Source organism: Setaria viridis, chromosome 7 (assembly GCF_005286985.2).
Source record: "Setaria viridis chromosome 7, Setaria_viridis_v4.0, whole genome shotgun sequence".
Classification (NCBI taxonomy): Eukaryota; Viridiplantae; Streptophyta; class Magnoliopsida; order Poales; family Poaceae; genus Setaria; species Setaria viridis.
The window spans coordinates 815,387-841,207 of NC_048269.2; the positions used below are offsets into that span (position 1 = coordinate 815,387).

General features: G+C 44.8%; 1 protein-coding gene and 2 pseudogenes across 1 annotated transcript; 2 read left to right on the forward strand and 1 right to left on the reverse strand.

Moving 5' to 3' along the window:
* Positions 1-4,284: 4,284 nt before the first annotated feature.
* Positions 4,285-5,494, forward strand: LOC140220125 (uncharacterized; annotated as a pseudogene).
* A 393-nt stretch (positions 5,495-5,887) lies between these two features.
* LOC117863629 (uncharacterized) lies at positions 5,888-6,919 on the forward strand (annotated as a pseudogene).
* A 15,003-nt stretch (positions 6,920-21,922) lies between these two features.
* LOC117865020 (uncharacterized) lies at positions 21,923-23,349 on the reverse strand. The gene has a single exon (XM_034749097.2). It carries the CDS (start codon positions 22,792-22,794, stop codon positions 22,066-22,068), a length of 729 nt encoding a protein of 242 aa, XP_034604988.1. The 5' UTR covers positions 22,795-23,349; the 3' UTR covers positions 21,923-22,065.
* Positions 23,350-25,821: the final 2,472 nt, after the last annotated feature.

Sequence of the window (25,821 nt, forward strand, 5' to 3'; positions counted from 1 at the left end):
AGAGAAACGGTGTGTCCGAGCGACGTAATCGAACTTTGTTAGACATGGTTCGATCAATGATGAGCCAGTCGGACCTACCGTTGTCATTTTGGGGATACGCTCTAGAAACAGCAGCTTTCACACTTAATAGGGTACCATCTAAATCCGTAGTTAAGACACCATATGAGATATGGACTGGAAAGGTTCCTAGTTTGTCTTTTCTAAAGATTTGGGGATGTGAAGTGTTTGTCAAGCGACTTCAGTCGGACAAGATCACACCCAAGTCGGATAAGTGCATTTTCGTGGGATATCCAAAGGAAACTTTGGGATATTATTTCTACAACCGATCAGAAGGCAAAGTGTTTGTCGCTCGGAACGGGGTTTTCCTAGAGAAAGAGTTTCTCAAAGGAGAAAAGAGTGGAAAGATAGTGCATCTTGAAGAAGTTCAAGATGAGCCAATCGGGCAAGAATCAATGAGTGATGCTAACGTAGCAGAACAAGTTGAGATACCCATGGCAAGAGAAGCACCGCCACAACCACGAAGGTCGGCAAGGCTCCGCGAAATGCGGGAAATATTATTGTTGGACAATGATGAGCCTGCGACATATGCAGAAGCAATGATGGACCCAGACTCCGAAAAATGGCAGAGTGCCATGCAATCCGAAATAGAGTCCATGGGAGAAAATCAAGTTTGGAACTTGGTTGACCCGCCTGATGGTGTTAAAGCCATAGAGTGCAAGTGGATCTATAAGAAGAAAAAGGACATGGATGGAAATGTTCACATCTATAAAGCACGACTTGTCGCAAAAGGTTTTCGACAAGTTCAAGGAGTTGACTACGACGAGACCTTCTCGCCCGTAGTGATGCTTAAGTCCATTCGGATTATTCTAGCTATAGCTGCATATTTCGATTATGAGATATGGCAGATGGATGTCAAGACAGCTTTCCTGAATGGAAACCTAGCTGAGGACGTGTATATGATACAGCCCGAGGGTTTTGTCGATCCGAAAAATGCTGGAAAGGTATGCAAGCTTCAGAGATCCATTTATGGATTGAAGCAAGCATTTAGGAGTTGGAACATTCGTTTTGATGAAGTGGTCAAAGGGTTTGACTTCACCAAGAACGAAGAAGAGTCTTGTGTTTACAAGAAGGTTAGTGGGAGCTCTGTAGTATTTCTAATCTTATATGTGAATGACATATTACTGATTGGAAATAACATTCCTATGCTTGAGTCCGTAAAGACTTCACTGAAAAATAGTTTTTCGATGAAGGACTTAGGGGAAGCGGCATATATTCTGGGCATTAAGATCTATAGAGATAGATCGAGAAGGCTTATAGGTTTAAGCCAAGATACTTACATTGACAAAGTGTTGAAGCGGTTCAGCATGGAAGAGGCAAAGAAAGGGTTCTTGCCTATGTCACATGGCATACATCTCAGCAAGACTCAGTGTCCTTCGACTGCTGATGAGCGGGATCGCATGAGTAGAGTGCCATATGCCTCGGCTATTGGATCTATCATGTATGCAATGATAAGTACTCGCCCAGATGTTTCATATGCGCTAAGTATGACAAGCAGACACCAATCTGATCCAGGTGAGAGTCACTGGATAGCGGTGAAAAACATTCTTAAGTACTTCAGAAGGACTAAAGATATGTTCCTCGTCTATGGAGGTGAGGAGGAGCTCGTTGTAACAGGTTACACCGATGCTAGTTTCCAAACCGACAGAGATGATTCAAAGTCACAATCAGGATTTGTGTTCACACTGAATGGTGGTGCTGTTAGTTGGAAGAGTTCCAAGCAGGAGACGGTGGCCGATTCTACGACAGAAGCCGAGTACATCGCGGCTTCGGAAGCCGCGAAGGAAGGTGTTTGGATAAGGAATTTCCTCATTGAGCTTGGTGTGTTCCCGAATGCGTCCAGCCCATTGAATCTCTACTGTGATAATAATGGGGCAATTGCACAAGCAAAGGAGCCAAGGAACCACCAGAAGAACAAACACGTAATGCGGCGATTTCATCTCATTCGAGACTTCGTTAACCGGGGTGAGATCAAGATATGCAAAATACACATGGATCTGAACATTTCTGATCCGTTGACAAAACCACTCCCGCAGGCTAAGCATGATGCGCATGTAAGAGCTATGGTTATTAGGCACCTTCTAGATTGACTCTAGTGCAAGTGGGAGACTGTTGGAGATTTTGCCCTAGAGGCAATCATAGAGATGATGATATTCCATTTGTATCCATGATTTGTATATTGTGTTCATTGAATATCCATTAAAGGCTACTTGAATTGATTTGCAATTATGTGAATTGTATGTGAAACTCTTTACTTGTATGGTTATTCTAAAGTTGTCCCTAGTCGGAGTTCATGTGAGGACACACATGAATATTAGACTAGCACATGTATTAGTTGATGACTATGTTTCACAAGTCATGGACATGGAGATGTTGAACTAATAATGTGGACACATGTGGAGACATGTGTTAGGACTGACCCAACACGAGAAGTAGTTCTCTCTTTAAAACAACATATACGCTTTGTCCTTAGACCTGAGATTGTCGCATGTATTCTAGATGTGGATCGACCTACTTAGGGGCTATCAAACGCTACACCGTAACAGGGTAGTTATAAAGGTAGTTTTCGGGTTTGTCAAGAAGCATGCTATGAGACATGGTCAATCAAGATGGGATTTGCCCCCTCTCTGATTGAGAGTGATATCTCTGGGCCCCTCGAGTGATCGGATCCGAAAATGCATGGCCATGCTACGTACGGTTAAGAGTTAACCTACAAAGGGATTCCGAATCACAGGATCGAGAAAGAGCGGTCGGCTTGAAGCTAGACCAAATATCGTGAGGCAAAGGGAATAGCATGTATATTATGTTGTGATGGTTCGTCTGATATGATCTTCGTGTGCGTATAGGAGTTGGCACGTCTTGCTAGAGGCCGCTACCGACTATTGGGCCGAGTAGGAGTACTCGGGCCATGTCTATGCGTATCCGAACCCATAGGGTTACACACTTAAGGGGCTGGAAGCCCAATTCGGATCAGATCCGAGTTGGATTAGGTTTAGAAGTGCTAATGGGCCTCGGATCCAGAGGCCCATCAGGAACCTCTATAAATAGAGGGGTGGGGGTGCCCTAGGGTTTACACCTTTTGGCGAAACACACCTGCCGCGCCTCCCACGCCCTCGCCTGTTGTACTCGCGGATCTAGCAGTCCGGCTTGCGACGCTTCCTCCCTGCACGTGTGGATACCTTGGAGGTGTTGCGCCTGCAGCACTTGGACGAGCCGCTGACGAGCCACCAACGAGCCACGACGAGCCGACGACGAGCCGCGGTACCGGAGGCGATCTTGCTGCACGTGGACGAGCTGCTGAGGAGCTGCTGGACGTGATCGACTACGTACGACTACGTTGATCGACTACGTACGACTACGTGATCGTCTTCACTGCATCGACGCATATCTACATCTTCCGCACCAGTAGTGCGTCGAGTGGTAATCCCGTGATCCTTATACGGCAGTTCTTCCTGGTTATACGCGGTAGAAATTTTGATTTGCGCTAGTGTAGCCTACCTCGTATCCCTACACTCCTAACCCTAGATGCATCTCTCACTGGTTCTTGTTCAAATCGATGCAGGGATCTCAGATCTGTGTTCCCCGCTTGGTTCCAAGGTACGAATCCATGTTCTTGGTTAGGGTTATTTTTTCCTATTTATTTCTACCATTTTCCTAAGGTATGAATCCATGTTGCTTAGGGTCCTAAGGTATGAATCCATGTTGTTGGTGCTAGGTTGTAGATCTGCTGTCGGTTGTTTGTTCGTCTACATCATTGTTTGGGTGCTTGCCATCCTCGTTCGGTATAAGCAATCCTCCCCTCCCTGTCCACCATTTCTGATGAATGCGGGTGCTATCAATGCTGATTGCGTGCGCTACAGATCTGATAATGCTATTTTTTCTGAGCTTATGTCCAAGTCAATGATGTTTTCTCTTTTAATCTGAGCATATGTCCATGCCAATGCTGATGCTTGTTTTAATCTGAGCACTTGTTCAATGCCAATGATGTTGTCTCATTATACCTTTAAATCTGAGCATGTGTTGAATGGCAATGATGTTTGTCACCGTTTTGCTGCTTTGTTAGTCATGGTAATTGTCTTGTTTGCTTAGATGGCTTTGGAGGACCAGCAACGCTTGCTGTTTGCCCGAGCTACTGCTCTTATCACGGCTATGTATGCATTATTGTTTAGCAGGATAAGAATGCAACATAGTTCAAGGCCACATATCAGTTACGGCCCTTTGAGCACCATGGATAAGGAACGCCAAAAGAACCTGGACAAAATTTACAATTGTAATGATATAGAGTGTGTTGCTATGCTTCGCATGAGAAAATCATCTTTTTTTGCACTATGCAACTTGCTTAGGGAAAGGAATTTGCTAGCAGATAGCCTTCATAGTTGTGTTGAAGAGCAACTAGCAATGTTTCTACATATTGTTGGCCACAACCAACGCTTTAGAGTTATTCACCAATATTGGAAAAGGTCAATAGAAACAATGCATAGATATTTCAAGGAGGTCTTATATGCTATTGGGGAACTTAGGCAAGAAATGATTAGAGCTCCATCTAATGAGACACCAGTTAAGATAATCAATAGCCCAAGATGGTACCCATATTTCAAGGTAATAAATTTGTCATGTAGTTTGTAGGTTATTGCTGCATACTTGGGTGCATATCATGTAACAAGCATGTATTGGGTTTTCATGTAGGACTTTGTTGGGGCAATAGATGGACTCATGTATATGCTAGAGTGCCAGCCAAGATGCAAGCAGCATTTAGGGGAAGGAAGCACTACCCCACACAAAATGTTCTTGCTGCTATTGACTTTGATCTAAAATTTACTTATGTCTTAGCTGGTTGGGAAGGGTCTGCTCATGATGCTACTGTTCTTGCTGATGCACTAGAGAGGGAGGATGGGTTAAGGGTTCCACTAGGTAATTAGCTGAATTGGGTACCTAAATAAAAATTGTAACTTCATAGCAATGGACTTAATGCATTTCTGTACTTGTTATAGGAAAATTCTACTTAGTAGATGCTAGATATGCTTGTCGTCCTGGATTCCTTCCTCCTTACCGTGGCATTAGGTACCATCTGAAAGAGTATGGTGCTAGGAACTACCTAACCAACCCAAGGGAGTTGTTTAATTTGAGGCATTCAAGTCTGAGAGTTTCTGTTAAAAGGGCTTTTGGTGCTTTGAAGAACCGTTTTAGCATAATTGATAATAAACCATTTCATCCCTACAAGACACAAGTGAAGTTAGTACTTGCTTGCTGCATATTGCATAATTGGATACTTGGGCATGGGGTTGATGAGGTAGTTCATGCTGAGTTCTCATGGGTGCCCAACAATAATGCAAGTCCTAGACATGGGGTCCAGATGGATGACAATGCTGTTTGGGCTCAAAGTAGGGATGAATGGGCTCATCACATGTGGTCCAATAGGGGCAACTCTCACATCTAAGATGTATCTGTTTTGTATTCTATCTATGTTGAACACTGTTGTTTATTTCTGTTCTGAGGTATTGAACAATTGCAATGATGATTTTACTTATTTCATTACAAAATATAGCTAAGGCATTGGACATGTGCAATGATGTTACACCAATTTTGATACTACACTAGACCTGAGGCTTGAGACATTTGCAGTGATGATTTTATTTTCCCTGATACTTCCTTAGAATTGATACTTCTTTAGAACTGAGGTATGAGATATGTGCAGTGATGAATTTTTATTCCTAATTTCCTCTTGAGTGCAATGCATATTGATGATATAGGCCAGATGACACATGCAATGATGTTTCACCAACTATGTTGGTCCTGTTTCTGAGTAGGGGTGTGGCAATTGGAAATAGGAATGGCTGAGGAGATGAATGCTGAGATCCTTGCTGCTGATGAGCTTGTTTTCCCTGGTGGGGTTGTTGGGGCTGATGGGGATGATGGGCCTGCTGGGGCTGTTGGGGTTGTTCCTGGTGGTGCTCAGCAGAGACCTGCTATGAGGTGGACAGATGTGATGTCTGGATTTATTCTTCTCCGCATGTGCCAGCTAATTTCAACCGGTGTCAGGACTGATAAAGGTTTCAAAGAAGTCCACCTCAACCAGGTTGCCAAGGCTCTGCATGAGTTCAGTGGCAATGAAGTCACTGGCACACAAAGTGTATAACCACTTGAGGAAGTGGAGGCAGAGGTGGGTTAAAATCTCAAAGTTGAGAGAGCTGAGTGGAGCTCTGTGGGATGGAGACAATTCCATGATTCTACTTGAGGAGGAGCACTACAATGGCCACATCAAGGTATGTAGTAATGTTGATATTTTATTTCTTCAATGTTCAACAGTTAAAGTATCTAACTTCAGTTGTTGTAATGGCAGGCACACCCCAAAGATGCTGAGTACCTGAACAAGCCAATTCATCACTACCAGGAGATGATGGTCATCTTTGGTAATAGTCAGGCAACAGGTAAGTATGCTATGGGGTCAAATGAGGCTCTTGGTAGTCCTTCTAACTTTGCTGACAGCCCAATGAAGCATGACGTGCCTGAGGAGCTTAAGAGTGGCAAGACTGAGGCAGCTTATGTTTCCAAGTCATAACCACTTGTTGGAAGCAAGAGAAAGAGGTCCATGCTGTCAGATGAGGATGTCCTTGTGTTCACTTGCATGACTGATGCAGTGAACAATGTTGCAGATGCTATACGTTCTACCAAGGTTGAGGATTCCCACCCTAACTTGTATGGTGCACTGATGTACATGCCAGGGTTCAGTGAGGAAGCTCTAATGGTTGCATATGGTCACCTGCTTAACAATAAGGCCCAGGGATCTGCTTTTGTGAAGATGTCTGACTCACACCGTGTTCTTTGGCTGAGTACCTACTTGGCCAAGAACTACTACATGTGAGGGCCTAGGCATAGTGGTTGAGCTGGTCTGGTTGGGCAGTGATACTCTTTTGGATGAGCTGGTGCAGTTGTGGCTTCTTTTGTGCATACCTGTTGGCTGATCTGGTGGTCTTTTGTGCAGCTGACATGACCCTGCATTCTTTTGGACAGTTGACTTGATCCTGTCTCCTAACTATATGGCTAACTGTAGCATATTGTTGCCTGACTTAGATTGGCCTACTATAAAGTCATCTTATTATGTTTGAGTGAGATATTAAACTGAGCATGTGTCTATTGTGCCTATTGTGTCTGTCTAAGCACATGTCCATGCCAATGATGATATGCTTCTTCTTCTTGATTCCATGCTGTTGATATGCTTCTTCTTGATTCCTTGCTCATGATATGCTTTTATTTCCTGATACCTTGCTCATGATATACTTCCTGTCTGATTCATATGTTGCATGTTCCTGATACTGTCTGTTGATGGTTCTTGCTTGCTAATTCTGGTCTGTTTTTGATCCTTTCTGTTTGTCTGAGCACATGTTCCTGATATGCTTCCTGTGGCCCTTTCTAACCTTATGATGTGATCCTTTGTATCCTTCATATCATATGCACCTTTATATTTATATACGTTACTAATGTTTCATGAATTGTAGACATCTATGGCCTGGTGTGTTGTTCATATTGGCCGACAACCTGGAGTTTACTCCAATTGGGTTGATGCCCATGCTCAGGTCAGTGGCTACAAGGGTGCTTGCCACAAGAAGTACAAGTCAAGTGAAGAAGCATTTGCAGCCTTCTACGGTCTTCAAAATAAAGAGGTCAAGCCAACTACATCACATGAACCTGTTGCTTCGAAGAAGATGGAATTATGGAATGTTAAATATGTAATTATAGTTGTTTAGTTTGTAATCATTGCCTTTTTGGTTTGCAAGTTGCTGTAATGTCGATCACGTTTGCAAGTTCCTGTCATTTTAGTTATGGTTACCTCCTTGTGCTGAACAAGGCAGTAGTATTCTTACCACTACATGCAGGGGGTAACCTCATCTTGTTGCATGCGACTAACCAAACACCGTTCCCTGCATCTAGTCTTTCAAATTTGGAATACATTCAGGCAACCAAACACCGTCTCTGACGAGCCTGGCTCATTGCACGCACTCAACCAAACAAGGAGGTCTTGCATGCGCTCGACCTGGCTCCGGGGAGCCTGGCTGGCTGGTACGAGCCAGGCTACCCTCGTCTGGACACCAAACACGCCCTATATGTATTGTATCAGCAGCGAAACAAACATGCTACATGCGCCTGCACTGCACAATATATATTTATCTCGTTGGCAACGTACACAAAGGAAAAAACAATGTGGGAGCCGTAAGTCAGCTCAATCTCATGGTTATGTTAGGCAGATCCCTGCAGTATTTAAGACCAGACGGCCAAAACTCGACTGATCATGAGGATCTGATTTCGCATTAAACAAAACTCGACTTGTGCACTATGTGATGTTGATGAATGAGCTAGGATACATCGCCATCACCATCACCCAGCACACCAGACCAAACCATACCAGAATACATGGGGCCAGCTTCAGAGGAACTCGCTTGGGCTAAACACAGACCACTCTTCAGCTGCTTTTCCATTTGGCTTGGTTGGTTCCAAGTCAGTCAGACAGATGATTGATGAGAGCAACAGCAGACGGCGAAGACCGGCCCTTCCTTCCAAACTGATTTTGCCAACTTTTGTCGTCAAACTATGCTGCGGTGCAACACATGCATGACCGTGTTCTCCTGGATCATATCAATGCAACAACACAAGCTAGCAAAAGTGCTACGGTGGATTGCCACCAGACTCTGCTGATTGCCATGGCAGAATCTCCGGCTGACCTTGTTCTTTGGAGACTACGCAGAAGATTTGTGCGCTTTTCGTTAGGAGAATTCTCTAGCAGACTTTGGATGCAATGCAAGAAATAAAAGAGGATGATCCATTATGCACCCAAAAAAGAAAAGAAAATTCACAGACATGCTACCTAACCTCTGTTTCTTTTAGGTTCCCCCTCTCCAGTCTCCACAGCCTTTTATGACTAACACTGGATACCATACGGTGGTTTGAAAACTGGTACTACTAATAAGAATCCAACGCCAAGTCAAACTGAAGAGAAGCAACACCGACAGAATACATCAGGGCATCAGGCCATACAGGGGCCAGCGACCGGACCTCTCTTCCTAACTGAATTCGCCAACTTTTGTTGCCATCACGGACAGTGATGGATTGTTGCCGACGAACTAACTGTGATTGCAAAGGGCAGCATCATTTTCAGGGCGATCTTCTCTTCTTCTTTGGTGTTTTTCCGCAAAGATTTGCGCACTGCTTTAACATAATCAGTATCTGACTTTGAATGCAAATGTAAGAAACAAGTAGTGTGGATGACACATTGTGCACCAAGAAAAATGGCATACATGCTACCTAACCTCTGCAATCTACCAAAGCCTTCATCGCCATCACACCAGGAATGCAAAGCGGACTAAACCAAGACTACACCACAATATATGGGCCCAGCTTCAGAGGAATTCATGACTCCCGCCAAATAAACACAAACCAATCTTCAAACCCTTTTGGATGATTGGATCGGTCGGTTGCATTGGTTCCAAGTCAGACAGACAGATGATTGATGAGAGCAACAGCAGGCAGCAACCACCCCTTTCATCCTAACTGAATTCGCCAAACTTTATTTTTTCTCATTTTCCGTCAACACATGCTACAGTTGAAATAGTACAGAACATCACATACGGCAGACCGTGATGGACTGCTACCAAACTCTGATTGTCATACAAGCATCTCCAGCTGACCTTTGATTCTTTGTCCTTTTGAGGAGAAGATTTGTGCGCTTTTCATCAAGAGAATTCCTAGCTGACTTTCTTGATGAAGTACAACAATGTCAAGAGACTAGAGCGGAGAATCATTATGCGCCAAGAATGATCAGAGACAGGCAACAAAATTAACCTTTGTTTCATTTGGGTTCCCACCCGGCCACCCCTCAGTGACCCTGCTCTGGGTAGAGACCAGTCTGACAGTATGTCAATGTACTTGTGGAACGGATAGTCCAACTTCATTCAGTTGACATTCATGGAGATAAATATGTATGATGATGCTTGCAGAAGCATCCGAGCAAGCTAAAGTTGAATTACAAGCTTGGTAGGGATAAACAGAGGGGTGAACCTTCATACACTGGAAAGCAGGGGGCAAACAAAGGAGGTATTATTCTATTTTCTAACTTATGTATTATTGTTAGCTAACACTGATAACTTATTTTTAGCATATGGTCAAGACTACAATGATAATTTATTAATATTTATTGCTGCAGCAGGTATATAGGCAGCCCAATACCACATCTACCAAGTCATCTCTAGTGAAAATTACAAAGCATGTGCAGATAAAGAGAAGGCATGGTAATAAAGCAAGTTCTGATGTTTGGGATCATTTTACTCCACATGAAACAGAAGATGGTCCAGTCGCAGTATGCAATTATTGTCATCAAGTTTATACATGTGACCGATCTTTCAATGGTACAAGCACACTTCGAAGACATGTGATGAATCTGTGCACATCATCTCCATTCTGAGACCCAGAAAAGCGAAGAAAGACAGCTGAACAACAAGATCACCATTTTAGTATAGAAGATTGCCGTAGAACACTTAGAAAGATGGTTATACTTGATGAGATGCCTTTTAATGTCGTATGTAACATCCGCAAAATCACCAACCTAAAATCACCCGTTAAAAATCGCTTTTAAAATCTTTTTACCGCTGAGCTCCCGGAAATCTAACATCTTCCCGGCGATTTCGCCATCCCGGCACCCAAGCCGACCCCCATCATTTTATCCGTGCCCGTAATTCTCGCCGCGTGCCGTCGTCATACGCCGCGCGCGTGCTCCGACCGCGTGCCGCGAACGCCGCCGGTCTCTATAGCGCCCGTAAAAATCTACCAAATTAAAGCACTCGTTAAAAATGCATTCCAAAATTTTCCGACCACTGAGCTCCGTCAAATCTTTTCCCTTCCGTCGGACCTGTCGTTCCGGCCCCGGCTCGTCAACCCTCTTTTTCCGCTCCCCGTAATTTTCGCCGCGTGCCCGTCCAATCCATCACGCCTGCCGGTCAAATCCCAAAATTTTCGCCACTTTTTCCCCTTTTTTTCCTCCTTTTTCCTCTCCTTTCCCTTCTTTTTTTCCTTTCTTCGTTTTCTCCTTCTTCCTTCTTCTCTTCTTCTCCCTCTTCCTCCTTTCCTTCTCTCTCCTTCTTTTCCTTCTGGCGCCGCTCTGCCTGGCACCGCCCGCCTGGCGCTACGCGCCTGGCGCTACCCGACCCAGCGCCTGCCGCGCGCTGGCCCCACCGTGCCGCACGCGCCTGGCCACGCCTCGGGCCACACTGCGTGCCCGGCCGCGCCGCGCGCGCCGCCCCGCTCCGCTCGGCTCGCCAGAGCGCCGCGCCAATACCGCGCCGCTCCGCCCGACCCATCCCGTCGCCGCCTCCTGTGCACCGCGCCATCCGCCGGCCACCACGCCACCTTCCCGGCGCGCTTCCCCACGAGGTCGCCGCCCCCTGTGCCTCCTCGACGACCACGCCGCCACGCCATCCACGAGCAAGCTCACTCCGGCACGCCACCAGCCGGAAAAGTCCCGGCCACCATCATTACCACCGGCCGCCCCCTCGCCGGCCTATAAAAGGGGGGCAACGCCCCGGCTCTCCGCACCACCACCGCCGCTAGCCTCACCGCCGCCCCTCCCCTGCACCCTCCCGTGCGCCCAACCGCCGCCTCCGCCGTGCGCCGCCGCCCCACACCATTGCCGGCCGCCCCTTCCTCCACCTCCCCATCGCCAAGGTGAGCGGCAAAATGGAGCCTCCACGCCTCCCCCGGCCCCTACTCACCGTCAGGGCCCGCCGCCGGCAAGGCCCGGCCGCCCAGCCGGCCACCGTCGGCCAACACCCCCTCCACTTCCTGTAACCGGCCAAAGGAAGAAGAAGGAGCCCCTTCAATTTCGATCTACCCCTCTACTCTCACCTATTTGCAATCCGGCCCTCCCACCTCTCTCAGAAAAGTTTCACAGATATGCCCTTCCACCTTTCAGAAATAATTACAAATAGGTCCCTGGTTCTCGTGGTTCAGTCCTAAAACTTGTTTTAAAGCCCCTAACCTCCCTTTAAGCCGTCATTTCATGCGCCAAACTTCCTCCAATCGATCCCAAATTCGACCACGGCCTCCTCTCATATATTTCTGCCGAGGCATATCCAAATTTCATGAAAATACCCTTCCTACCTATTTTCCGTTCACATTTCCTGTTCGGAGCTCAACGGGTAAAATCTTTTTCCTTTTTATTTATTGTGTGCTCGTTTGTGTGTGCCGTAGATCACGGTGTACCCGAGGAGGAGCGCGAGGAGGAGTTCGACCGCGAGCCCGAGCCCGAGGACCAGTACCGCGAGCAGGAGCTCCCGGAAGGCTTTGAGAACAGCTAGTCCAATCTCACCCTTGATGCATACTTAATACCCAGTTTTTCAGACACAACCTATTGGCCTGTTTTATAAAATGCATGTTGTTTTATCACAAGACATGGTTGGATAGCCACCCCTTGATTGTTATGATTATTCCTTATCGTCCCATATTTATCTCTAAATATGAGTTGCTCTGTTTAGATGATAAATACTGCTAGAATGCTTAGGAACTCATTATCCAAATTCAATCATGACTACATTTATTTATTCAGAAAATAAATGTGTGAGTGTGTTCAACTAAGGAATTGGGTTTTTCGGGTGAAAAGAGAGGTGGTGGATGAGATGGATGGGCATTTCTTGTGTGGAATGCTGGTTTGTTGAGCTCGTACCTTGGTGGTTGAGCAGAGTTGGGAGATATCCGTCTTGTCATGGCTAAGGACCGAGTTGATGTGTCATCCTGCCTAATTCCATCATCGTGCAACCACTTGACCGTTGTATGGGCAACGGCTTAGCATAAACCCCACTAGCTAAATTGCTAGGCTTCAGGTGTGCTGCTGAGCAACGGGAGCCCTTGGAAAACGACTAAGCTCTTGGTGACTTAGGCCCCGGTTTTGGCCCCGTGGATGGGTTGCTAACCCCTTGGGTTCTTCCGTGTTGACTAGTCAGTGTTGGCTAAGGTGGGTAATGGCTTTGTTAGGATCCGTACCGTCACTAAGGTGATCGTGATACGGTACCCTACTTGTGGGAAAAGTGTACAACCTCTGCAGAGTTAAAACCTATCCGGGTAGCCGTGTCCACGGCATTGGACGAGTTACGGCTCGGTCACACAACTAGCTTTTGGGAGATGACTGGTTTTGTGTGTGTGTGGGATTTTGGAAGTGTCCGGCAGTTGTGCCGTGAGCTACGGCGGACGGGGAGTCCGGTAGCGATAAAACTTGGATCCTTTGTGTAGGATCAACCCCACTTGATATATCATTTATTAAGAAAATGTTTTATGAAAATTCTTTAAAATGAAACCCTGCATATGTCAAGAACCTAGCTTTATTGCAAATAAACCTTAACCATATCCTTGTTGAATCATATGCATATTCTTGTTGTATCCCCCTCCGTGGATGGGGTTGGACTTGTTGAGTACTTTCGTACTCACCCTTGTGTTGTTGCTTCAGAGGAGGATCCGGACTTCGTCGCCGAGGACTTCGAGTAGGAGGTTGCGTCTGCACCCAACGCTGCCTGCGGTGTTGGCCCTTTTGCAGGATGCTTCCGCTGACGCATAGTTCCGATTGCAGCCCGGAGTCCGACTGGACTGCAACTTGGATTTGTATTGTTATCGCTTTAGTCTTGCTTTGGGTGTGGCTTGCTCGCCCGCTCCTTCGGGAGTTGTACGGTTTCTGAACTATCTGTTGAATAAATGGGTTATCAGCCTCCTGGGACTGATAATTGGATCATATTTAGTCTCTACTTATGTGGGGACGCTTCAGTCTCCCCCTTTTCTTTCTCTTTTTCTCTCCCTTTTTCTTTTTTTCCCTTTTCCTTCTTCCTTTCCTTTTCTTCTTTCTTCTTCCTCCTTCCTTCTCTTTCCTCCTCCTTTCTTCCTCCTGGCGCCCACCTACCCGGGCCTTAACTTCCCCCCCGGCGCCACCTCTACTGGCACCACGCCGCCTGGCCGCCTCGGGCCGCGCCCCCAGGCCCCGTGCCGCCACCCCGATGCCGGTCCCGCCCGGCCCGGCCCTGCCAGCCCTCGCGTGCACGGCGCGCCGCCGCCGGCCCCTACCCCCACCCGAGCACCGCCTTCGGCCGGCCACGCCACCGGTGCCGTGCCGGCCACCGCCGCCCGCCGGCCCCGAGCTGCACGCCACCCTGAGCCCTGCCGCGCCTGCCGGACCCCGCCTCCGCCCATACCGCCGGCGCCACCTCCTGCTCGGACCCCCACCCCGCCGTCGGCCTATAAAAGGGCCGCCCGCCCGGCCTCCCTTGCCACTCCACCACCGCCCTAGCTCGCCACCGCCGCCTGTGCGCCGCTGCCTCCTAGCCATTACTGGCCACCCCCTTCCCCATCCTCAAAGCTCCGAGGTGAGAAGCAAAATGGGCTCCCCTCCACTCCCTCCACCGCCCCGACCCTCGGCTCACCGCCGGCAGGACCCGGCCGGCCGGCCGCCGTCGGCCACCCTCCACTCCCTCTCTCTCCCTCTGATTCCTGGAAGAAGAAGGAACAAGTTTCCTAAAAATTCCGATCTAACCCCCAACTTTCGTCAAATTATAGATTAGTCCTTCCACCACTCTCATAACCCTTTTCATAGATAAGCCCCTCCACCTCCAGAAATATTTACAAATAGGTCCCTAGTTTATCGCAAATCAGTCCTAAACCTCCTTTTTAAGCCCCTAATCCATGTTTAACTCGTCATTTCATGCGCCAAACTTCCTCCAATTAATCCCAAATTTTACCATGTCATCCTCCAGAATACTTCCACCGATCCATATCCAAATTTCCCAAAAATATTCCTTCTACCTATTTTCCGTTCGCGTTTTCTATTTGAAGCTCAACGGATAAAAACCGATTTTCTTTTATTTATTTGTGTGTCCGTTTGTGTGTGCCGTAGATCGCGGATTACCCGAGGAGGAGCCCGAGGAAGAGTTTGACCGCGAGCCCAAGCCCGAGGACCAGCAGCACAAGCCGGAACTCCCGGAAGGCTTTGAAGACGGCAAGTCCAATCTCACCCTTTGATTCATACTTAATACCTAGTTTTTCAAACACAACCTATTGGCCTGTTTTATAAAATGCATATTGTTTTAATGCAAGACATGGTTGGATAGCCACCCCTTAATTGTTATGAACATGCCTTGTTGTCCCATGTTTATCTCTAAATATGACTTGCTCTGTTTAGATGATAACCACTGCTAGAGTGCTTAGGAGCTCGTTACTCAACTTCAATCGTTATTACAATGGCTTTTTACGGAAAAATTCATGTGTGTGCGCGTTCAAATGGGAAAAAGGTTTTTCGAGTTCAAGGAAAAAGAGATGTATAGATAAGTTGGATGGGTGTTTCTTGTGTGAAATGCCAGGGTGTTGTGCTCGTACCTTAGTGGTTGAGCAATGTCGGGAGATATCCATCTTGTCATGATTAAGGACCGAGTTGATGTGTCATCTTGCCTAATTCAACCATCGTGCAACCACTCGACCGTTGTATGGGCAATGGCTTAGCATAAATCCCACTAGCTGAACTGTTGGTCTTCAGGGGTGCTTGTGAGCAACGGGAGCTCATAGAAAAGGAGTAAGATCTTGGTGACTTAGGTCCCGGTTACGGTCTCGTGGATGAGCCGTGAACCCCTTTGGGAGCTTCCGTGAGGATTAGCTAGACTTAGCTAAGGTGGGTAATGGCTTTGCTAAGATCCGCACTGGCACTAAGGTGATCGTGCTGCGGTACCCTACTTGTGGGAAAAGTGTACAACCTCTGCAGAGTTAAAACCTATCCGGGTAGCCGTGTCCACAGCATTGGACGAGTTACGGCTTGGTCACACAACTAGCACTTGGGCATGGATGGTCACGGGTGTGTGTGCGTGTGTGTGTTGGACTTTGGAAGTGTCCGGCAGTTGTGCCATGAGCTATGGCGGACGGGGAGTCCGGTAGCGATAAAACTTGAATCCTTTGTGTAGGATCAACACCACTCAATGTTGAAAAGCTTTACAAAAACTTGTTTGAAAATAAGCCCATGCATGTGTTGGAAATTTAGCTTTACTGCAAATGAACTCTAGCCTATCCTTGATATATCTTGTGCATATACTTGCTTGTATCCCCCTCCGTGGATGGGGTTGGACTTGTTGAGTACGTTTGTACTCACCCTTGCTTCGTTGCTACAGAGGAAGACCCGGACTTCATCGCCGAGGACCTTGAGTAGAGGTTGTGTCCGCACCCAATGCTGCCTGTGGTGTTGGCCTTTCCAAGATGCTGCTGCTGCCGTGTAGTCCCGAGTGCTGTCTTTTGGCAGTCGCTTGGTTAGCCACTGTTGTTTATTTACTTCTTATCGCTGCGTGGCTCTCACGCCCACTCCCTCGGGAGTTGTACGGTAACTGAATTATCTGTCGAATAAATGTGTTATCAGCCTCTTGGGACTGATATTTGTATCACATTTAGTCTCTACTTATGTGGGGACGCTTCATCGTAGAAGGTGAAGGATTCATGGAATACTCGAAGACACTTGAACCAAGATTTGTGCTACCTTCGAGAATTACTGTGGCAAGAGATTGCATGAAAGTTTACTTGGAAGAGAAAACAAGGTTGAAGAAAAGCTTGAATGGACATCGGATTTGTCTCACAACAGATACTTGGACGTCAAACCAAAATCTTAACTACATGAGTTTGACTGGTCATTGGGTGGATGATAACTGGAAACTTCAGAAAAGGGTTCTGAACTTTTGTGTGGTACCTGATCACAAGGGGGAAACACTTGGAGAAAAGATCGAAGAATGCCTTTTAGAGTGGGACATTGGCAACATATTAACTATTACCGTCGACAATGCTTCTTTAAACAATTCAGCAATTTCTCATATGAAGATAGTGAGCAAGGATTGGCAGGGGGTCATTTTAGAGAATGAGTTCCTACATATCAGATGCTGCGCCCATATTGTTAATCTGATAGTTAAGAGTGGACTAAAATTCATTAGTAGCTCTGTGACAAAAATAAAAAAATGTTGTTCTATATGTGAGATCCTCTCCTGGAAGATTAGTTCAGTTCAAGAAGTGAGTGGAAAAAGAGAAAATTTCTGAGCGGAGCCTCCTCTCGTTAGATGTAGAAACTAGATGGAATGCCACTTACCTCATGTTGGAGTCCGCCATAAAATTCGAGAAGGCACTCTTTAGATTAGCTAAAGTGCAGATGGTATTCCAGATGCAGTGGACTGGGCATATGCAAAGGAGTTCCTTATGGTTATGAAGCCATTTTGCGATGTGACAGTAAGACTCTCTGGTTCGCAATATGTGACATCGAGTATCTTTGTCCATGATTTTATCTCCATACATGACAAGCTAGATAAACTATCTAGAATAAATGACCATGCTTGGAGTATGATGGCTGTATAGATGAAAAAGAAATTTGATAAATATTGGGGAAATTTTGCCATCATGAATCCATTGTTATTTATGGCTGTTGCATTGGACCCAAGGTTCAAGCTGAAATTTATAGAGTTTTCCTCTGAAATTTTGTATGACAAAGTGAAGGCAAAGGAATTTTGTAGCACAATTGAAGCAGGTCTCAGTCACTTATATGATTTTTATGTTGAGGCTGCCGCTGGTACTTCATCATATGGTGCTAATCAACTTCCAATCGATATTGAAGAGCATGTCGATGACATTTCTCACAGCTTAGTGTCACAGTTTGCTCTTCACCTCAAAGAGATCGAAACCAAGGAAATCAATTCAGAGTTATCAAGATATCTGAAAGATAATTGTGAGAAGAACACAGAACAGTTTGACATCTTCAATTGGTGGAAAGTGAACTCAAGTAAATATCCTGTATTGTCAAAAGTAACCAAATATGTTTTAGCAGTACAAGTGTCTACGGTAGCTTCAGAGTCTGCTTTTAGCACCAGTGGTCGAGTGGTTTCTCCCTTTCGGAGCTCTTTGTCACCCAAGATGGTTGAGGCACTGATATGTGCACAAAACTGGCTACGTTCATCGCCCAGGAATGTGGATCTAAAAGAAATCATAAGAGATTTAAAAAATTGTGAAACACTTGAAGAAGGTATCAATCATATTCATTTGTCATCAAGGTTTCTGATTATAACTTAGCTTACATTAATCATCTCACTATTAGCTTACATTAATCATCTAACTATAGAGCTTGCAGAGTTGAATTGTGGAGATAGAGTTCCTTCCTATCATTTGAAGCAAGAGGTATGTCACCAATCCTTTGGATGTGAGTATGACATGTTAGAAACAGGCTCCTAGTTACATGCTTGTTACATGAAGCACTTGAAGAAGGTATCAATCATATTCATTTGTCATCAAGGTTTCTGATTATAACTTGTTAGCTTACATTAATCATCTCACTATTAGCTTACATTAATCATCTAACTATAGAGCTTGCAGAGTTGAATTATGGAGATTAGAGTTCCTTCCTGTCATTTGAAGCAAGAAGTATGTCACCAATCCTTTGGATGTGAGTCTGACATGTTAGAAACAGGCTCCTAGTTACATGCTTGTTACATGAACCATCTTGGTCTATTTGAAATTTGAAGCAAGAGGTATGTCACCAATCCTTTGGATGTGAGTCTGACATGTTAGAAACAGGCTCCTAGTTACATGCTTGTTACATGAACCATCTTGGTCTATTTGAAATAAGACCTTGTTACAGTCAGGACCAAATCCTTATATAAGTATCCAATTGTCTGTTCTATATTGCTGGTGTAACTGATAAAATATTGATTTTACAAATGGCTTATGTAATACCATTGTGTGGTTCCACTATAAATGTCTATTTACCAATGGTTGCTCAACGCTATTATTCTATTGTGTTTATTTGAACTGCTTCATTTTGCTTTATTTTGAATTGATGAGTGATTGTCTTCTCTGTTTTTATTGTCTTATAGGCTGATTGAAGATGCATTCTTGTTCCCGTCACTCACCAGCAAGTGAATACATTAAAATGGAAGTCTCACAAGCAACACTGAAAGTTTGTCATTTAGCATGATGATGGATAATTAGTGACATAAACTGAGTGGTTGTTTATTGTAATAATTTTATTTTGTAGTAACATACTAGATGGCCACTGCAGATTTGGACCAACGCCTTAATGGCGAATGGCCTGGGTATTATATTAGTAAAGGCATTAACTTAAGTAAACACTGTTTATTCTATGAGAAAAGAGGAAATATTAACTGGAGTAGCTCTGCATTTAACTGATGAAGCTAGCAGTGAGGCAATCTTTGGTCAAAGGGTAAGGCAACAGCAGCCTGCGAACTGATTCCAAACCAATTAAACCATTGAACCAGCCAGCACAACCCGCTTAACCACCACTTGCTTATGGCGCTCAGACCAGACCAACCCAGGCAAACCGTCCACTGACGGGCTGGGCTCAAAAACCAGCGGAAACCGGCGTAACCCTCGAGTGAACAGGGCTACCTGAGATCACAGTTTCAATCCCTTCTTTTCCTGTATCCGCTCAAGGCCCTTTTGATCTGGACATTACTATTTCCAGCATCAAGTTTGAGTAGTTGGTTGATAACTTGATAGGGCAAATTAAAGTCATTTGCCGGAGCATTCTGAAATATGCTAAGATGCCTATGAAGGATATTGATGAAGTTATATTGACTGGGGGAATGGCAAGAGTTCCAAAGATACAGAGAATTATTGCTGAAGTTTTTGGCCACTACCAAAGCACAAGAACGACCCCTGAGGAAGCCATGGTTATATGTTCTGCAATACAAGCTGCTCTCCTTGTGGAAGATGAGCTAGGGCTCAGTGGAAATATGATTCCACTCTCTATTGGAATCGAGTCTGGGGAAGGCATTTTTACAAGGGTGATTCCAAGGCACACCACAGTCCCGACAAAGTGAACGGTAAAGATTCCAACGGAAGCTTGTCCGAATTAATTTTGGGCAGCATGTAATGGTTGAGCATAATTTGTGTTTGGGAGAGGTGGAAGTGACCGATAGCCGAATATGTCAAGGCTCTGTTGTTTTTGAACTGATATTTGAAGTTGATAAGGAGTTAAGGACTATTGTGGTTAAAGTGTCAGAAATGCTGTTGATCAGGGTGAATCTGCTGATGATGGTTGGAAAGCGTTTCAATCCTTGCAAATAAAGGAGGACAGGTGTAAAGGGAAAGTCAGAAGGGATTTACTGGACTGGGCGACGTATGAGAAAGGAATTGATGCTTGATTGAGAAATCTGGCAAGGCATACAATGAATACTCTTTGTGATATCTTGTCCAACAGATGGGATGCATTACAGCATTAGCTGATTTGCAGAACTCATTGTATGGAGATGCTTGTATTTTGAGAGATAAGATGATCTATGCCCTGAAAGTGGAATCAATTGGACAACAGCATCAAAATCTGTTGGCAGCGATGGTTCAGATTTACCAAAATGCAGATAGATATTGTTCGAAAAGAAAAATGTAGATAGATGAACAGGGCAGTTGAAACCTTCTTTTAGCTAACTTATGCTTCAAAAATCTTTCATGGTGCAGTACAAGTTTGTAGGTAAATTTTGTTAGTGAAGTTGGGAACTTGCATTGATTGGAAGGCACTGACATTCAATGTCAGGATGACATGTTAGGAATGGTCACCTGCTAGGGTTCCTAAACATGTGATCTTTTGTAGGGTTTTCACTTTGCAATTGGCTCATTTCTGTATGTAAGTAAATTTTATGTCCTGAAGTTGGTTGCAATCTGCCCTAAGAGTAGGTGTCATCCTTGCGGTTGAACTGATAGTTCTGAAGCCTGGATGTAATGGCAGTGGTTCCTTAGTCGTATTCTATGCTACTGTTCCCTACTTTTCATTTGAATTCTGGATGCTGTCTGCTCTGTCTATGTGTATGTGTGCGGAACTGCAGTGTTTGAACTCGTACAAGGATTTAGCTAAAGCAAAACCATCATTAATGTGGTCCATTTGCCCAGTTTAATAAACCCAGGCTCCCAGTTTTTTAGTCTCTTGCAAGTGCTCACACAATCAGTTGCCCTCTCTAAGCTTTTACTGCTCGACAAAAAATGAATTTCTAACCGACACAAAGTCTTTCCATAACCCTGCTTCGCAAACTCGTTTCTCAAATACGCATGGAAGTCAACGTGAATAAGAACTCTGTAGTTCTCCCATAACAATAGCTGCTAATCCTGATGATGCATACAAAAGCTTAGGAGGAATTTAGTTGGACATTCACAAAAAGATCATCGACTCCTTTTGGATGACGCCTAATTGACAGCTAGAGACAGCGACCGATTCCTTCCAAACAAAATTTTCAAACTTCTCTTCATCGTCAAACGTGGTGCAATAGATGCTTTTTTAGTTTCTATTATTATTATTATTATTATTATTATTATTATTATTATTATTATTATTATTATTATTATTATTATTATTATTATTATTATTATAGCCATACTAGAACAGGAAAAAAAACACAAGGCTACATATAGCAACTGGTTGCCACCAGACTGATCATAAAGGACACCATCTCCAGCTGACATTTACAAAAAGAAAATTGCATGCTATTTTTTTCTCAGAATTTGCACCTGACTTTGTGCAATACAAGAAACAAGTGTGGGTGACTCACTATCATTATGTTATGCACCAACAAAAAACACTGACATGCCACATCTCTGTTCTTTTTCCTCCTCCACATCTGTCTATTTCTGGAATAAAGTCTATGGAGTTATAAACAGATGCTTACAAAAGAGCAAAACTCTTAACACCCAGCTCCATGACTCCAGATGTTAGGTATATAGTACGGTGATTTGGAACTTGCTACAAGTGAGAATGCACCAAAACTGGAGAGGTGACAACACAAGACATGGACCTACTGCTAAAGCATTTTCATTTCCTCCATCTAGTAATTAGTTCCTTGAAAACAAGGTGCATCAACCATCTAGGGCAATGGAAGGAGTGCAGATAAAGAACATGATTTTCAATCGGGGTAAAATCTATTGCAAATAATAGTGAAAACAACATCAACCAGCCTCCTAGTTATGCATACAAAAAAACTATGTCTCTTTATTAGATACCTCATTGAAAGATAAGTCAAGGTACTCTGCTAGGCTCAGTCCCGATGTCGACTTAATCTGGCCTTGAGCTGGTGTTTCCTTCTTTTCCCTCAGCGATTTTGGAAGCCACGACTCCGAGTCACCCTTGGGTATCAGTATGTTGCCAACAATAGGTTGCAAGCCCAGCCAAGGGTCATCAACCATGGACTTAATGAAGTAGGTGCGGTCTTGCCAACCAAATCCGCACCTTCCCCCTCTTCCCCTTGAACCTGAGCTACCATAGTTATTGGGGCCCCTGCCTCGTCCATAAGATGAGTTTAGGCTACCTCTTGGTCCATAATTCATCGGGCTGCCCCCTCGGCCAGGATTAGGGTGCCTGAACCCAAGCCTAGGTGAATTTGGATAAGATCCTCTAGCTGGAGGACCAGAATGTGGACCCCAAGGAGGTGGAGCACCAGGAGGTGCTCCTTGGTATCCTGACATAGGATCCTGGAACTGCATAGGACTTCTCCATGGACAGCTCCCTGGTACACCTCGTGGAATCAGGGGTGGGGAGTGGATTGGCGATGGAGCCAAATGATGCTGGTGTGGAGGATTATTGTCACCATAGTTCCCTGGTCCAACAAAACATGAAAAGTTTGAAGAAATGATTAGGATGAGATTATGAATACTTATGAATATCATATCCCAGATTAAAACCGAATAAAAAACAATTAGCAAGTTAAGCATGCAGAAAACCAAAGGATGAAACAGCACAGTTATGCTAGACGCATGAGAACCAATAGATGATGGTAATCCTCACATGTTAATGAAACCAGCCACTCAAAACAGTAATGGAATCCTCACATGTTAATGGAAGCAGCCACTCAAAACATGAAGCTTACTGCACACAGTACAAGCAAAATGATTTAGACTTGAAAATCGTTAACCTAAAAATCTAGTATAAGTTTCTTCAGACAATTAATATCCACGATCCACTGTACCATTGCTGTAAGGTTACTGTTCTCATCATGGCAATTCAAGTCTTAGTGGCTTCTCTGGTTAACCAATCCCAGTAAGATGGAGTGTTATAAGAAACATGTATGAATGCCCAGAAATTTCAATCTTACATTAACTAAACTGGAATCCAATAACACCAGCCTGGGGTGAACTAGATACAACCATTTTTTCTATGCCTTGCTGCCTAACCATCTAATTCCTTAGCTAAAAAAATATTAACAGGCCAATATGTAAAAGTGCAGAATAAAGATTCCTAACTGATCTGCTAGTGTCAGACATGCAACATCCCTGTATTCGAATTTGGAATCAAATAAAACAATCTGCAATACACTCAAGATATGATTACATAAACTGAGACATCACAGATCAGAACAAAAGCAAGGTTCCATTCAACGGTAACACTTTTAGAGACATTAAATCTGAATGTAGCCCCATTCAAGCAAAATTATGTATGAACTGACCTAAGAGAACACATAGAAACCCCCAGGATGGCACCACTATATGCATCATGCACCCAAGAACACTATCCTTAATAATAGGTTAGTTATATTATAACGTGTACACCGCATACAGATGACCTAAAATAAACTGAAAGCAACGATGATTCAAACAATGGAAGGTTGCTTTGATTCATCTTCAACTCTCCCTCTCTCGCTCGCTCGCTCGCTCGCTCGCCGGGACAGCGTGGATTGCGGCGGAGAGCGACGGCGCGATTCCGGAAGGGGGACGAGCGGTGGCCACCTATAGGCAGGCAGGCCGAACGGATCCCAACTCTGAACAGGGATCGGTCAGCCCATCGGCCCATGTAGCGAGCTTTTTCTCTCTTTTTACAACTTTTTCTCACATATAATTTGATAGATATGATTATTTTATTCTCAGAAGAAACTGATTCCACAACTTTATAGCCCTAATTTTGAAAATGTTCTCACCTGATTTCGCATTTTAACAGCCATGTTAAACAAGTTGGGATAACATGTATCGAATGTTTTATATGTATATAGTTGTTGGAAAGGATGGTGTATTTCAATTATTGATATACTAGTATATTGGGTTCCACGTTCCCTTCAAATATATTGTAGAAGTACATTCCTGATGCATACACTTCCCTGTCTCAGTTTGTAATTGCCTAGCGTGCCCTCCTTTCATTCATCATGTTGTGGGGCTCCTATGTAGCTTCTGTGTGCCGGATAAGCAATATAACTTTAAAGTTCATTAGACCTGAATAAAACATCTAAAATTCAACATTCTAGAAATTAGATTCAATATTTTCTAAAAAATACATCAACATTTAGAAATAGTTGATTCAACATTTTTTCACATGTATCAACATTTTCAAAAAGACTATCTTCAACATTTTAAAAAACATATTTCAACATTTTTTAGAATTGATTCAACACTTATCAAAATCAGATCAACATTTTGAACAATTTTTTCACTATCTTCCCCAGCAACGGCAGCAGCACACGGCGGCGGTCCGTGGGAGTGGTAGCGGCCGTGCAGGCTGAGACGGCGTGCAGGGGTCGCGGCGGCCGCATCGGGTGGTGGAGCGCTGGGATCGGCAACGGTTGTGTTGGGCAACGGCGCACCACAGAGTTTGAGGGCACGGGGCTCGTCGGCACGTGAAGGGAGGCGAGCTGCCTGGCGTCGCGTAGGGGTAGCGGCGACCTCATCAGGCAGTGGAGCACCGGGGCTCGGTGGCTGCCGCATGAGCTTGCGGCGTGCGGAGCTCGAGGATGTGGCAGTGGTCGTAGGGGGCACCACACGCGACAGCGGTGGGCCGGCGGCACGCGGGATCTCAGCTGGGGCTTGGAAAAGTATCTCACTCCATTCGACCATTCCTCCTTCATGGCCTCCTCGAGAAATGCTTCATTAGGAGGATCAGGAGGAGAAGGAAGGAGGTACCGTAGGCCTGAGGGAAGGGCCTGAGGGAAGGTTCTGTCAAGGATTTCTAGATTGATCGGTGTGGATAGAAGAAAGTTCCTTCCGTAGTTGGGCATCGAAGAAATTTGAGGTGTTTCTATGGTTTCTAGATGGATCATCCTCGAATTGAAGAGGGAACTTTGGAGGTTGAATTTCTTCTCTCTCCGATGTTCTTGGTTCATGTGAGGGTTCTCTGGCTAAATCTGAGGATGTGGAATGTGAAGGATCGGATTCGGCTGCTAGAAGATCCTCATGGCTCGACTTGCACTCTTCTCGGAGGGGTTTAGGCTTGACTGTGAAGGTGGTGTACCCAACGATGTTATCTAGGATTTTCCTACCTTCAGCCGGAGCCTTATTGAGAAAGGACCCTCTAGGGATGACGTCGAGATAATAGGTGAAATTCTTACCGAGACCCTCGTAAAAGTTTTGAAGCAACGTGGGATCAAGTATAGTTAAGATAGGGCAAGATCCCACAGGGTAGAGAGGATTCCTAAAGATAGCACTATAGGTGAGTTAAAGGTCAATCTCTTGGGTCAAATACTCGCTTCGAGCGCTGGCTTACCCTGAATTAATCAGGCGTCTTCGACAAAGAGCCTACTATATATCCGAACGTGGAGGATTATAAAGGACCAATAGGGCTGTCACCACCTACAACCTACCTCTAGCAACCCATGGGATATACGGTAAACGAAGGATAACTCTTAGCCAGACACCACGTCTACGTTATTGATTACTACTACAGCCTAACTATGTTTGGGCCCCCATAGCAGACTACATCACTTGTATGAATACAGAGCAACGTACTCGCGAGTAAGAGAACTTATCTCACTCAAATAT